Source organism: Salvelinus fontinalis, chromosome 34 (genome assembly GCF_029448725.1).
Source record: "Salvelinus fontinalis isolate EN_2023a chromosome 34, ASM2944872v1, whole genome shotgun sequence".
Lineage (NCBI taxonomy): Eukaryota > Metazoa > Chordata > Actinopteri > Salmoniformes > Salmonidae > Salvelinus > Salvelinus fontinalis.
In genome coordinates, this window is record NC_074698.1 from 8032402 (window position 1) to 8048298 (window position 15897).

General features: G+C 44.7%; 2 protein-coding genes across 2 annotated transcripts; one reads left to right on the plus strand and one right to left on the minus strand.

Annotated features, from left to right (window-relative positions):
* Positions 1 to 432: 432 nt before the first annotated feature.
* On the plus strand, positions 433 to 6148 carry LOC129832988 (cytosolic 5'-nucleotidase 3-like). Its single transcript, XM_055897178.1, has 9 exons — positions 433 to 614; positions 1423 to 1521; positions 1664 to 1733; positions 1874 to 1920; positions 2102 to 2187; positions 2948 to 3037; positions 3219 to 3381; positions 3589 to 3789; positions 4032 to 6148. The coding sequence occupies exons 1-9, from the start codon at positions 612 to 614 to the stop codon at positions 4140 to 4142; spliced, it is 870 nt and encodes a 289-aa protein (XP_055753153.1). The 5' UTR covers positions 433 to 611; the 3' UTR covers positions 4143 to 6148.
* A 4324-nt stretch (positions 6149 to 10472) lies between these two features.
* On the minus strand, positions 10473 to 15805 carry LOC129832987 (peptidyl-prolyl cis-trans isomerase FKBP10-like). Its single transcript, XM_055897177.1, has 10 exons — positions 15173 to 15805; positions 14314 to 14459; positions 13957 to 14146; positions 13731 to 13876; positions 12999 to 13188; positions 12748 to 12893; positions 12404 to 12593; positions 11909 to 12051; positions 11601 to 11764; positions 10473 to 11383 (listed from the first exon to the last, which is right to left on the minus strand). Exons 1-10 carry the CDS (start codon positions 15364 to 15366, stop codon positions 11195 to 11197), a joined length of 1698 nt encoding a protein of 565 aa, XP_055753152.1. The 5' UTR covers positions 15367 to 15805; the 3' UTR covers positions 10473 to 11194.
* Positions 15806 to 15897: the final 92 nt, after the last annotated feature.

A 15897-nucleotide genomic window follows, 5' to 3' on the forward strand; every position in this document is an offset into this window, starting at 1 on the left:
TTGATGGGGTTTTGCTAGCTCTTCAGCTTCGACATTTGGCTGGTTTACTACAGCAGCTGTGTTCATCTAAGGATTGTGAATTGTGAATGTTCCACTTATATTATGTTCCAGAATTGTTCATTATTACATCACAGCGATGAGCAAATGGAATCAGAGCATCAGCCTCACTTGTCATAAAAAGTTTGTGTTTAATTTGATCTATCTGACTGATATGCCGACTGATCGTACAGTGAATGTGTAACAGTCATTTAACACTAATATTTGACACTACATAATACATTTGATTAAATACAGTCCATTTCAGATGTAGTGAGAGGGAAATCGTGAATTAAGAATACATAGAAGCATACAATTTGCCATAATACTTTCTTCTGCTCTATCAGAACATAAATTATATTAGGAACATTTAATACTGCTTTTGTGGTACTGGGGAAGATGTTAAACGCACACACTTCCTCAATTTATGCAAGTAAAAGCGCGCCCTCACTGTAGACTTGTTATTGCAGCATAGCTAACTAGCTAGCTATATAACTTATTGATTGCATTTCTAGGTAGATCCATCGTTTGGCTCTTTGAACTTTTCTTGAATTAAACAACATCTCTCTAGAAAAATGGTACGTGTAATTTATTTTCCTGATTGCCACTGAACGAATGACTGATGTCTAGCTAGCTATCAAGCGTAACGTTAGTTATTACAAACTAAGTTAGCTACCTAATTTCTCCGAGTAGAATGGCTATGCCTATTGTTAGCTATGTGACAGTGACATAACATTACAATCCCAAAAAGGAAAATGCTTGTTAAGTATGTGATTGGGGTGTTAGTTTACCCTAGTGTAAGATTCCATTAATTCAATGTCCTAACTGTGACAACAGCTGCATATGAGGGGATGACATGCGAAGAGGTAGGCTACAGCTCCACAGTACGGTATTGTAACATGTATCAGCTGGCAACATGTGATGTTATCAGCAGCAGGACTACTGTTAGCTTTGGGACACAACATCAGGAGTCTGCGATGTAACGTTATTGGTCCAACCAATACACAAGACTCCCGATGTTGTGTTCCAAAGCTAGGCTGCTGGGAAATCACTTTATTCTGTGGTCTGTATATGGTAAATGCTGTAAACAGTAGCAAGCACAGTGGCCTAAAGTGAATATGAGGGTTTATCGTCACAGAAGTGTTTAGGGGCGGCAGGTAGCCTAGTGGTTTAAGAGCTTCGGGTCAGTAATCGAAAGGTTGCTGGTTCAAACCACAGAGGTGGTAAATCTGTGACAAAATTTGCCATTAAGCAAGATATTTAAGCTTATTTGCTCCTGTATGTCACTCTAGATAGGAGTGTCTGCTAAAATGTAAAAATGTAGTGCTGTAAAATTTAGCTCTTCTGTTTTTCTCTCTCCTCACTACTTGTCTCCCTCCTCCATAGATCCCAGAGCTGTCCAGTCCCTCAGTGTTAATGAGGGACCCTCAGAGGGTGGAGGAGATCATCAAGGCCATGCAGAAGGCTGGCACCAGCAAGATGCAGGTACCACCACAGAGATCCTATTCAATTAGGATTGTATATGTCATCCTATGGGTACCACTCCCACGTGTTTCGATGTATTCTCCTAGTTCCATCCTGAGAGGTTTGCTTGATAATATGCTGACAATGTCTCTTGCTTTTTCAGGTGATTTCAGATTTTGACATGACCCTCACACGGTTTTCCTACAATGGGAAGCGGTGCCCTACCAGTCACAGTAAGTACAAAAGCTGGGATAGATTGTACAGAGAAGATACTAATATGTATGTAGAGTTGAGGTCCATGTCTTGTCACTGATGTTTTTTTTCTACAAGCCCATGAGAATGATGATGATTGCATCAGTATTATTTTTTATAGATATCCTGGACAACAGCAAGCTCATCAGTGAGGAGTGCAAAGCACAGGTATATTTCAAATGTCATGAGAAAAACAACTAGAGCACAGAACTTCTTCTGATTTGGCAGATAAAGTTGTGTAGATTTAGAAAACCTATGACACAAGATTCACTGCTTACATGAGTGAAAAATAACTGCGTACTAGCCAGTTTTTCCCTTTCTGAGTGTTGTCCATTCTCCCTCCGTTCAGCTGAAGGACCTGCTCAACACATATTACCCCATAGAGATCGATTCCAAACTGACAGCGGAGGAGAAGCTGCCCCTCATGGTGGAGTGGTGAGTCACAGCTCTCTGAGCCAATCGCTGCCCTTCTAGACCAGGAATGCATCACTTTGCTGTCAAACTGACCAATACCCTCTGTTCTACATCAGACATAGGCACCCCCCTGCAGTCTCATTTACCCAATGAGTCCCACTGTAATACTGCTGAGTTTTTGACTTCGAACCCCTTTTAAACATTGTATGTTTAAGCTACAGATTTCTGGGTTGTACCAATCGGATTCGTCTTATTCTTCTGCATCCAACCATTAGTCTGTGTGAAAAGCTGAGACACTCACGAACACACACGTTTTGCTCTGTGACGCTTACAAGCTACACGAGTCGTTAGAATGTAAGCGGTTGTTCTACATAGAAGGTCCTCGGAAATCCTCGGACATAGTGTCTACAATACTGTATTAAGCTCACAACTCCAAGCAGTTGTCGTTGACCGTTTGGAGATTCATTCCCCACTGAGCAAGCTATTTCTGTACAGCATTCATATCAATTCATTTTGATCAGGTTCTTTGCTTCAGCAGACCTTTTCTTTTTGACACGTGTCAATAAAACTCACGAAGGCCACTGTTTATGTCAAGTTGTTTAGTGTTTTACTTGTAGCCCTGGTTGTCCTGGAAACAAAATGGTGAAGCACTTCATTGTGAGGCTGAATATAACGGCTGGACATGCAGATAAATGAAAGTCGGATAAATGAAAAGAGGATTTTTGCTGGGGTCTCGGGACTGATAGGGTTAACGAGTCCCCTTGTGTCGTGCATCCCATAGGTGGACTAAAGCCCATACTCTTCTGGTGCAGCAGCGCATCAGGAAGGACCTGCTGCGGGATGTGGTGAAAGAGTCCGATGCTATGCTCAGGTGAGAAGACCCTGCTACTGTTGCCAAACCACAATTAGGGCTGTTTAGTAGCGTAAGGTCATCCATAGCATAGTATGGTACCAACTTGTGAAGCCTTATCAAGTCAATAATGTTAATGACGACCAGGAGGATGACTGTAATGGTAGTGATTACAGCGCTAACTATGCTGCTGTCTCCCCAGGGAGGGCTACCAGCTGTTCTTTGACCACCTGCAGGAGCACAGCATCCCTCTGCTCATCTTCTCTGCTGGGGTAGGAGACGTGCTGGAGGAGGTGATCCGCCAGGCCGGGGTCTTTCACCCCAACGTCAAGGTCTTCTCCAACTACATGGACTTTGATGAGACTGTGAGTAGGCTATCGCTGACACACAAACCACAGTACATACAATACAGGTAGCCTCTATGGGATTGCCTAGGGAGAGGGGGTTGTCGTGAAATCACTTAGTTTCGTTGCATTAAATGCGCTTTTCCTACGCTGGTGACCACGCAAAGACCGGGTGAAAGGTTAGTGGTTTGAATGAGGATTTAACCCATTGGTGTCCCTCGTTCTCAGGGAGTGCTGAAGGCGTTCAAAGGGGAGCTGATCCACATCTATAACAAGAGGGAGGGAGCTCTGCTGAACACGGGCCACTTCCAGGAGCTCAAGTCACGCCACAACGTCCTGCTGGTGGGAGACTCTCTGGGGGACCTGACCATGGCTGATGGGGTGCACAGCATGGAGAACATCCTCAAGATCGGCTTCCTCAACGACAAGGTACGGTAGTACTGGCTGCACGTACACCAATGCTCTCTCTCTCTCTCTCTCTCTCTCTCTCGCACCCGAATAAACCCTCAACCATGCAAGAAGTAACGTTTTTATTTTGACTCCGAAGTGTGATTGTTTTAAGGCAATTGAGTGCTTGTTTTAATGCACAGTCAGCTTGTTCAAGCACTGTTTAAATGTCGTTGGACATTGACCGCTCGCTAACCGTTCCCCCTCTGCGTGATCTTTCTCAGGTGGAGGAGAGGAAGACGTCCTACCTGAATGCTTATGACATCGTGCTGGTGAAGGATGAGACCATGGAAGTGCTGAACGCCCTGCTGCTCCACCTCACCGGCACCAAGTGACCTGACCATGAACTTCATCTCACTGGCCAATCAGTAACGAGCCTTCCGAAGCTACAGGAAGTATGTCGTACTGGTTTAGCAAGCTCTTGCTCAGGAAGTGCCCGTAGTCAGATACCATGAGCCAAGTCAGAATGGTATTGTTTTTGGTTTGTCTTTTACTAAAGCTCCAATGGCTGTTTGTGTGGGCCTCTGGGATGGGTCTCAGACTGTGTTTTGGAGTCGTCCTTCCACGCTCCTCCAGTTGAGTCCTTGTTGAACACTTACAACTTGAGAGCAACATCCGTTATAGTCCTAAAATTTGATTTGATTTACTCGACAACCCTACTGTCACATTCTCAATTGTTTACGAACCGTCAATAGTCCAACTGAAAAGGGACAGGAAAACTAGGTGACTTCCCCATCTGGTAAATGGGTTGGGTTCGTGGGGAGAGAAACGTGACTGGTGATATGTATGCCCTGTCTACATATGAGGAATATACAGTACCAGTCAAAAGTTTGGACACACCTACACATTCCAGGGTTTTTTCTTTATTTTTACTATTTTCTACATTTTTTGAATAATAGTGAAGACATCAAAACTATGAAATAACACGTACGGAATCATGTAGTAACCAAAAAAGTGTTAAACAAATATTTTAGATTCTTCAAACCAGCCACCCTTTGCCTTGATGACAGCTTTGCACACTCTTGGCATTCTCTCAACCAGCTTCACCTGGAATGCTTTTCCAACAGTCTTGAAGGAGTTCCACATATGCTGAGCACTTGTTGGCTGCTTTTCGTTTACTCTGCGGTCCAACTCATCCCAAATCATTTAAATTGGGTTGAGGTCGGGTGATTGTGGAGGCCAGGTCATCTGATGCAGCACTCCGTCACTCTCCTTCTTGGTCAAATAGCCCTTACACAGCCTGGAGGTGTGTTGGGTCATTGTCCTGTTGAAAAATAAATGATAGTCCCACTAAGCGCAAACCAGATGGGATGGCGTATCGCTGCAGAATGCTGTGGTAGCCATGCTGGTTAAGTGTCCCTTGAATTCTAAATAAATCACAGACAGTGTCACCAGCAAAACACCATCACACCACCTCCTCCATGCTTCACGGTGTTAACCACACATGCAGAGATCATCTGTTCACCTACTCTGTGTCTCACAAAGACACTGTTTGGAACCAAGAATCTCAACTTTGGACTCATCAGACCAAAGGACAGATTTCCACCAGTCTAATGTCCATTGCTCGTGTTTTTGGTCCAAAGCAAATCTCTTCTTCTTATTGGTGTCCTTTAGTAGTGTATCTTTGCAGCAATTCGACCATGCAGTCTCCTCCTCCTGATTCATGCAGTTGATGTTGAGATGTGTCTGTTACTTGAACTCTGGGAAGTATTTATTTGGGCTGCAATTTGTGAGGTGCAGTTATCTCTAATGAACTTATCCTCTGCAGCAGAGGTAACTCTGGGTCTTCCTTTTCTGTGGCGGTCCTCATGAGAGCCAGTTTCATCATAGTGCTTGATGGTTTTTGCGATTGCATTTGAAGAAACTAAAAAAATTCTTGAAATTTTCCACATTGACTGACCTTCATATTTTAAAACAATAATGGATTGTAATTTCTCTTTGCTTATTTGAGCTGTTCTTGCCATAATATGGACTTGGTCTTTTACCAAATAGGTCTATCTTTTGTATACCACCCTTAACTTGTCACATAACAACTGATTGGCTCAAATGCATTAAGGAAAGAAATTCCACAAATTAACTTTTAACAAAGCACACCTGTTAATCGAAATGCATTCCAGGTGACTACCTCATGAAGCTGGTTGAGAGAATGCCAAGAGTGTGCAAAGCTGTCATCAAGGCAAAGGGTGGCTACTTTGAAGAATCTCAAATATAAAATATATTTTGATTTGGTTAATACATGATTCCATATGTGTTATTTCATAGTTTTGATGTCTTCACTATTCTACAATGTAGAAAATACACTGCTCAAAAAAATAAAGGGAACACTTAAACAACACAATGTAACTCCAAGTCAATCACACTTCTATGAAATCAAACTGTCCACTTAGGAAGCAACACTGATTGACAATAAATTTCACATGCTGTTGTGCAAATGGAATAGACAAAAGGTGGAAATTATAGGCAATTAGCAAGACACACCCAAAAAAGGAGTGATTCTGCAGGTAGTGACCACAGACCACTTCTCAGTTCCTGTGCTTCCTGGCTGATGTTTTGGTCACTTTTGAATGCTGGCGGTGCTCTCACTCTAGTGGTAGCATGAGACGGAGTCTACAACCCACACAAGTGGCTCAGGTAGTGCAGTTCATCCAGGATGGCACATCAATGCGAGCTGTGGCAAAAAGGTTTGCTGTGTCTGTCAGCGTAGTGTCCAGAGCATGGAGGCGCTACCAGGAGACAGGCCAGTACATCAGGAGACGTGGAGGAGGCCGTAGGAGGGCAACAACCCAGCAGCAGGACCGCTACCTCCGCCTTTGTGCAAGGAGGTACACTGCCAGAGCCCTGCAAAATGATCTCCAGCAGGCCACAAATGTGCATGTGTCAGCATATGGTCTCACAAGGGGTCTGAGGATCTCATCTCGGTACCTAATGGCAGTCAGGCTACCTCTGGCGAGCACATGGATGGCTGTGCAGCCCCACAAAGAAATGCCACCCTACACCATGACTGATCCACCGCCAAACCGGTCATGCTGGAGGATGTTGCAGGCAGCAGAACGTTCTCCACGGCGTCTCCAGACTCTGTCACGTCTGTCACATGTGCTCATGTGCTCAGTGTGAACCTGCTTTCATCTGTGAAGAGCACAGGGCGCCAGTGGCGAATTTGCCAATCTTGGTGTTCTCTGGCAAATGCCAAACGTCCTGCACGGTGCTGGGCTGTAAGCACAACCCCCACCTGTGGACGTCGGGCCCTCATACCACCCTCATGTAGTCTGTTTCTGACCGTTTGAGCAGACACGTGCACATTTGTGGCCTGCTGGAGGACATTTTGCAGGGCTCTGGCAGTGCACCTCCTGGCACAAAGGCGGAGGTAGCGGTCCTGCTGCTGGGTTGTTGCCCTCCTACGGCCTCCTCCACGTCTCCTGATGTACTGGCCTGTCTCCTGGTAGCGCCTCCATGCTCTGGACACTACGCTGACAGACACAGCAAACCTTTTTGCCACAGCTCGCATTGATGTGCCATCCTGGATGAACTGCACTACCTGAGCCACTTGTGTGGGTTGTAGACTCCGTCTCATGCTACCACTAGAGTGAGAGCACCGCCAGCATTCAAAGTGACCAAAACATCAGCCAGGAAGCATAGGAACTGAGAAGTTGTCTGTGGTCACCACCTGCAGAATCACTCCTTTTTTGGGGGTGTCTTGCTAATTGCCTATAATTTCCACCTTTTGTCTATTCCATTTGCACAACAGCATGTGACATTTATTGTCAATCAGTGTTGCTTCCTAATTGGACAGTTTGATTTCACAGAAGTGTGATTGACTTGGAGTTACATTGTGTTGTTTAAGTGTTCCCTTTATTTTTTTGAGCAGTGTAGTAAAAAAAATAAAGAAACACAATGGAATGAGTAGGTGTGTCCAAACTTTTGACTGGTACTGTATGTATGGATGTGGGTGCTGTTGTATGGATCTAGATGTTGTCTTCTCTGTATAGACGAAAGTTGAAGGAGTTACGGTTTGTTTGTCATGTGGGACATATCTTTGTGATATAAAGGGAAAGAAGACAGGGTAAAGGGCAATCTAACTTTACTTTTACCATGTCAGTTTGAAACGTCAGTGTTTCATCTTCGTGTTCTATACACTATATGCCATCTTTGTTCTCTCCCTTTTCTTGAAAAGTGCCTATTCTGTGAGAATGATTACAGTAAATGATGTTCATGTTAGGCACGTATTTACTTTCAGCTCTTAATATAATAATAAATATATATAATATAATAAAAGACTACTGTTTTATGTAGATATCATCAGTATGGAATCTGATGATGCTGTGCCACGGTATTATGGCATAGGGTTGTGTGCGTGGCTACATTTTGCGATGGACTTTTTTGGCGCCACAGTGCCACCATGTGGTCAAAGTAATAGTAATTCGAGACATGTGTATATACAGTGGGGAGAACAAGTATTTGATACACTGCCGATTTTGCAGGTTTTCCTACTTACAAAGCATGTAGAGGTCTGTAATTTGTTATCATAGGTACACTTCAACTGTGAGAGACGGAATCTAAAACAAAAATCCAGAAAATCACATTGTATGATTTTTAAGTCATTCATTTGCATTTTATTGCATGACATAAGTATTTGATACATCAGAAAATCAGAACTTAATATTTGGTACAGAAACCTTTGTTTGCAATTACAGAGATCATACATTTCCTGTAGTTCTTGACCAGGTTTGCACACACTGCAGCAGGGATTTTGTCCCACTCCTCCATACAGACCTTCTCCAGATCCTTCAGGTTTCGGGGCTGTCGCTGGGCAATATGGACTTTCAGCTCCCTCCAAAGATTTTCTATTGGATTCAGGTCTGGAGACTGGCTAGGCCACTCCAGGACCTTGAGATGCTTCTTACGGAGCCACTCCTTAGTTGCCCTGGCTGTGTGTTTCAGGTCATGCTGGAAGACCCAGCCACGACCCATCTTCAATGCTCTTACTGAGGGAAGGAGGTTGTTGGCCAAGATCTCGCGATACATGGCCCCATCCATCCTCCGCTCAATATGGTGCAGTCGTCCTGTCCCCTTTGCAGAAAAGCATCCCCAAAGAAGGATGTTTCCACCTCCATGCTTCACTGTTGGGATGGTGTTCTTGGGGTTGTACTCATCCTTTTTCTTCCTCCAAACACGGCGAGTGGAGTTTAGACCAAAAAGCTATATTTTTGTCTCATCAGACCACATGACCTTCTCCCATTCCTCCTCTGGATCATCCAGCTGGTCATTGGCTAACTTCAGACGGGCCTGGACATGCGCTGGCTTGAGCAGGGGGACCTTGCGTGCGCTGCAGGATTTTAATCCATGACAGCGTAGTGTGTTACTAATGGTTTTCTTTGAGACTGTGGTCCCAGCTCTCTTCAGTTCATTGACCAGATCCTGCCGTGTAGTTCTGGGCTGATCCCTCACCTTCCTCATGATCATTGATGCCCCACGAGGTGAGATCTTGCATGGAGCCCCAGACCGAGGGTGATTGACCGTCATCTTGAACTTCTTCCATTTTCTAATAATTGCGCCAACAGTTGTTGCCTTCTCACCAAGCTGCTTGCCTATTGTCCTGTAGCCCATCCCAGCCTTGTGCAGGTCTACAATTTTATCCCTGATGTCCTTACACAGCTCTCTGGTCTTGGCCATTGTGGAGAGGTTGGAGTCTGTTTGATTGAGTGTGTGGACAGGTGTCTTTTATACAGGTAATGAGTGGAGAACAGGAGGGCTTCTTAAAGAAAAACCAACAGGTCTGTGAGAGCCGGAATTCTTACTGGTTGGTAGGTGATCAAATACTTATGTCAAATTAATTACTAAAAATCATACAATGTGATTTTCTGGATTTTTGTTTTAGATTCCGTCTCTCACCGTTGAAGTGTACCTATGATAAAAATTACAGACCTCTACATGCTTTGTAAGTAGGAAAACCTGCAAAATCGGCAGTGTATCAAATACTTGTTCTCCCCACTGTATATTGACATTTACAGTATCACTCCATGCTGGTCTCAAAGAATCCATCCACCTTCAGCCTTAATACATTGAAAGTACATGAGAACTTGAATATTTGGCGTGTTTGTATTTTCTCTGAAATGCCATCACTTTATGTAAAACAGCGTGGTTTTGATTATCTTTTAGAGGCCAATAGTTGCCTTTTTTCGAGTCCTGTGAAAGTAATGGTTGACCTATTCGGTCTATGGTGAAGAACATCTGAATATTTAATACTTTTCATTTTTTGTATGATGGCAAAACATTTCATTGCCACATAACAGAGGTTTTTAGTTCTTGGTATAGCCATGGCATCTGGTACAGTACGCAAGAATCAGGTCATACATTTGTCTTGTGATGTGTGTTACTGAGGGGACAGTGTGTTTGCTACATCCTCTACTGAGTGTCACTAGATTGTATGTTTCACCTGTATGAGATATGTAGGCATAACAGGATAACCTTTCCACATCTGTAAATAAAATGTGGCCACTGAAACCTTGTTTCATTTCATCTAGGTCTATTTCCTTTTTGTAAAACATGCCCAAATCCAATTTTGTAATCAGCAGTGATGCCATTCCCAGGGAACTCTATACTAATGTTATTCCCAGCCTACACAATCCATAGACGATGAACATGGATCCCAAACACAGGAAGCAATGCATTTTTTATCGTTTTTTTATTAGAAAAACAGATGTTGTTTTTTGTGATGTATGTTCTACAATGCAAGGCACTTACAAAATCTTGTATTGCACAAAATATCCACTCTTAAAATATACAACCTACAGTCTTAACATCATTTTCATATCTGGGAAGAAGGGGAGGAGTGGGAGACAGCTATTTATTCCTGTCAGCCATTTTGAAGCCAACTGCATTGCATCCTGGGAAGAAGGACCATCCCAAATGGCTGACAAGGTAGTTCAATGAAAGTGCTTTTAGCAAAATGTGTCTGAGTCAAACATTTTTTTAAACATAATGAGCCTGCTGAATAAGTTATTTATAAAAAAGTACAGATGAACCACATTTTCATAAGGCAATTTACAACACATGGAAGTAGTCCTTCATTTAAATAAGTATGGAACATTTTGGGTTATATTCAACCAGTGGAGGCTGCTGAGGGGAGAACGGCTCATAATACCGGCTGGAACGGAGCAAATGGAATGGCATCAAACCACGTGTTTGATACCATTGAACTTAGTCCGTTCCAGCCACAACCACGAGCCTGTCCTCAAGTAAGATGCCACCAACCTCCTGTGTTTTCTACATAATAAAATGTATTTAAGAGCTTCGCTAGTTAGTAACCCCCTAATTGCATAGATTCTGTCTGTCAGTCTGTTGTGTCTCTCCGTCCCCGCACCCTTCCGCCCGGCTCGACTGTACCCCCTCACAACTCCTCATGTCTGGCCTTGTCAGAATCCTCCTCCACCTTCAGTTTGAGCTCCTCAGCAACTATCTTGCCATCCCTGTTGCGGTCCTGGTTGTTGAACATGTCCTTGATGATGCCGTCAGCATCCATCCCTGGCCTCAGGCGACCTGTGCCCTCCGCCACCTGGATGTTTATGAAGGCTGTGAACTAGGGAGAGCAGAGAGAAATATGAGAGTTGTCCTTTTCAAGAGCTACTTCACTTGAAGAATAATTGCAGGTTTAGATGATCACCTGACTTGTTGTCCTGACCTACACAAGGATGCTACCAGCACCAGCGCCTTACCAAGCAAAGGGCAGAATGTATTGGGTGAATCCTGACTTTGATTGATGAATCATGCTAAATGTCTGGCGTGTGTTATCTTACCTCCTCCAGAGGGACAGACAGATCTTTGTTGAGGTCCATGGCAGGGAACAGGGGATCTGGGCTGTCTCCCAGCCACACAAACATGTAGCCGTCAGGCACTCCCTTCTGCAGGTCCAACAGCTCCAGCTCAAAGTGCAGCACGGCACTGCTGGGCACACCCTTGGCTGCAGGGACATGGAGGGCAGAGCATGATGAGAGACATTGAGACAGTGTCAGAATAATGTCACGTCCAGATGCAAGATCTCTCCACGCAGGACTTGGTTCTGGGTTTCAAGATGAAAGTGATCACGACTAGTTCGTTCACTCACCTCCATTTTCTCCATGTCCCAGATGGGGTGGGACGATCACCACTCTCTTCTCTCCCACACACATGCCCCTCAGGCCCTCGTCCAGACCCTCAATCACTTTGCTGGCTCCCAGGGTGGTGATGGGGGCATTCTCATAGTGGTCCCTGGAAGAGGGAGATATTGATCAAGGCCCTGTCGATGCTCCAACGTGCTATCAGTCAGTAGGAATTAAGTATGTAGCCCTATACTTTCTAAATTAAGATGTATATAATATGTAAGATACAGTATATAGTTATAGATATGGCTGGTTTCTATATCTTGGTTATATTTTGTATCATATATTTTCATTTCTACACAACATAAGTAGCTGATAAGTCTTCCTGTCTGTTGGCGTGGAGGCCTAGTGATATCAGTCAGACAAGTAGCCAGGGGTGATTAGATTACATGACTGGATCAGGCGTTGCAGTGTGGCGTTGCAGTATGGCGGTGCGATGGACAGGAGGCGCTCCTACTCACGAGGAGTAGAGCAGGGTGCCGTCCATCAGAGAGCAGTTGTAACGGTACTGGATCAGGTCGTCCACCTCACTGGTCAGGTTGCACGTCTCGGGCTTGCTGGTCACCTTGATCTCAATGAGGTCCTTAGGGTTGTGGAAGTCGATAACGTGGATGTCGAAGACCAGCACGGCCGAGCCAGGGATGATGTCTCCTAGAGTGGGGGGGGCGGGGGGAGAAGAAGAAAGGAATTTGAATAGGAGTAGGGACATGACTCATCATGGGCACCGGACAGTAATGTGTAAATGCAACTCTTGACTCCTCCCACCCCAAAACCTTTGGCCAATGTCACAGAGCCACATACTCACCAGTTCCCTTCTCCCCATAGGCCATGTGAGGAGGAAGGATGACACGCCTCTTCTCTCCAATACACAACCCCTGGAGGGCCTTGTCCATGCCCTGGATCACATAGCCCATGCCAATGTAGGTGTTGTATGTGCTGTTGCGCTGGTAGCTGCAGGAAGAGGAAACATAGCAGATGCAAATTAGAGTCAGTCTTTACACTCGCTATTGACTCACACAAGTCTTGGTTTGACAGATGTATTAAACACGTTCCCACCTGGTGTCAAAGCCAGAGCCGTCCTGGAAGGTGCCGTTGTAGTGGTAACGGATGTAGTCTCCCACCACGGTTTTACGGGTGCAGGTCTTAGGCACCTCCTTGACCACCACGGCGATGTCATCCTTAGGGTTGAACAGGTCAATCATGAAGACCTCAAACACCAGGGTGGCCTGGGATGGAATCACGGTGCCTGGAAGAGGAGAATGGGTGTTTAGAGTCAATTATATTGTCTGTACACAGCCCAATGCAAATCTTACTTCCTCAGAGGGGGAGGTCCACAACGTAGTTTTTCATCTGTAATATGTCTTGTCAACTGTTGTTGTGGAGTGACACTTGAATAAACATTTCTAAACTCTAAACTCTATGTAGCCTACTATACACTTCCTGTGTTTATCAGCTGTTAAGGGCCCAGACTAGGGGTTATAAATAGTGTTTACCAAATCCCTTCTTCTCATAGGCTAGGGATTATAAACAGTGGTTACTAGTAGTTACCATATCCCTTCTCATCATAGGTTAAAAAAGACAATGTAATAAATCCATGCGGAAGCTTTCGAAAAGAAACTAATTCATGGGACCAGCAATTGATAACGACTAGAGCCGTTGCTAACTAGCAAACGCTGGTCCCATGAATTGCAAAGAGTTATGGGAAATTAGAACCCTGCTGTCTTAACCTTGTAGTCTTCAACGTAGCTTATAGGCTAGGGGTTATAAACAGTGGTTACTAGTAGTTACCATATCCCTTCTCCTCATAGGCCAGGAAGGGTGGGATGATGATGGTGCGTGTCTCTCCCACGCACATGCCGATCAGACCCTCATCCATGCCCTTAATGAGGTAGCCCATGCCCACGTACGTGTCATAGGTGCCGTTCCTAGAGTGGCTGAAAGAGACATGGACAGAACGGTTAACACACACACACATACAGCATGACAGGTTTTCCAGAGTAGCTATGGACCTCACCTGGAGTCGAAGGGCACGCCGTTCAGCAGCGTGCCGTTGTAGTGATAACGGATGAAGTCAGTAGCCTCCACCAGGCGCTTGCAGCTCTCAGGTTTGCTGAGGGTGCGTGTCTGGACCTTGTCTTCCGTGTTCCAGATGTCGAGCAGAACCACATCAAACACCAACACAGTGTCGGCAGGGATCACGTCACCTAGGAGAGACAGGTTGGGAAATCATCGCGCGCCACTGGAATATACGGGTGGGGCCAACATCAGAGGATAACTATTTGTGGGATTTAGTTTGTACAGGGCACACTACCTGGCGCCAGGCCCCATGTCAACTGTACAGGTCATATACGTGACTGAAATGAGTTGTTACCTGCTCCTATGCTTCCATAGGCAAGGTGTGGGGGGACGGTAACTTTTCTGCGCTCATTGACACACATGCCCAGAACTCCCCTGTCCAGACCAGTGATGAGACGCCCCAGTCCCACCTGGCCACTGAAGGGTCCACCACGTTCATGACTGAAGAGGGGGGATGGGTAGAAGAGAGGGGGAGAGAGAAAAGAAGTGACATTCCTCAAGAGTGCACATATTATACTTATTTCAATGGTTGGCTGGGTCTAGTAAAGTTATTCTATTCCTATTATTATATTAATGTTAACTGGTTGTAAACCATGTATCTAAACATATCTGAATGGGTTATGTGCAAAGAATGAAATAAGTAATGATCAAAATACAAAAGTAGGCCATCATAAAATAACTAAATAGGGCTAAATAATGAATTTTAAGATGTCGCCTAGGCCTAGCCTGTCAAACCAACTGAATTCAGCTGTTCGTCTGCATTGAGTGTGCGTGGCATGTCGCAATAGTAAACACCATTGAACGATATTGTGGAGAGCGCCACATAGGCCTCGTTCGGGGATGCATTAACGCACACGGCAGTTGCAAGGTATCTGTGCAGAAGTGCACAGCGCAGGGGGCAAAGTTACAATGTATCTGTGAATCGCAGGGTCTTCGATACAAAGTTTCAAAATGGTTGCTTAGAGGGGCTGCAAATTTCGAGCTCGGACACGTCTGCAACAGGCAAACTGTGTGAGACATATAGTCAAACGAACAAAACTAAAATGTCCTCCAGCCGACACAGAATTTATTTGCACAGGAATCAGATAGCCTATCTCAGCTTTGATGCACTATGTCAATAGACCTATATAAGCCAGTCGTGCGTCGTAGCTTACCTTGAATCGAACTTCTTGCCGTCGGTGAAGGTACCGTTGTAATGATAACGGACGAAATCTCCCGTTTGCACTTCTCTGGGACAAACTCTTGGAATGTCATACCGATCAATAACCACGTCTTCTAACGGGCCCGGGCTACAGCTTACATGGGTTCCCGTTACACAGAGAAAAATTAACGCAAATATTGACTCCATTATAAATGTGTTCTTTGGTGTTTTGTTAAAGTACGAGAAACGGACAGATGACTTCTCCGTTGGTTACCGTCTATGGATGGAGAGAGAGAGAAGTGTGGACGTAGCTTCAGCTCATTCAGAAGGGGGAGGTGTGAATCCAATTCACCCCCTCCTTTTTAGAGGAATTCTGTAAACGTGTAAAGTCGCCCTCCGCCATATATAACAGGCCTAGGTATATGACTCGAGCGCAAGTCGGAGGAAAATGATTTAAAGCATAGCCTACGCCTATAATAACGCGTTATTTAGCGTAGGCCTACTATGTAATAACGTTTGTGCTATACTGTTTACAAAGCCGTATTATTTGTATGCCTATAGAGTGAGTGAAAGTTATTTGCACTGTGTGGGAATACCCCACCCGTTTCTATAGAGAAGCTCATTTAACCGGGAGGCGTCCATCTGGCTGAGTCGGAAAAGGAAAGACCCAGAATGACGTTCTCGCAAGTCCTAAATTCCAACATTTGGACAGCTTCTCTATTTAAATAGGAACTGTTA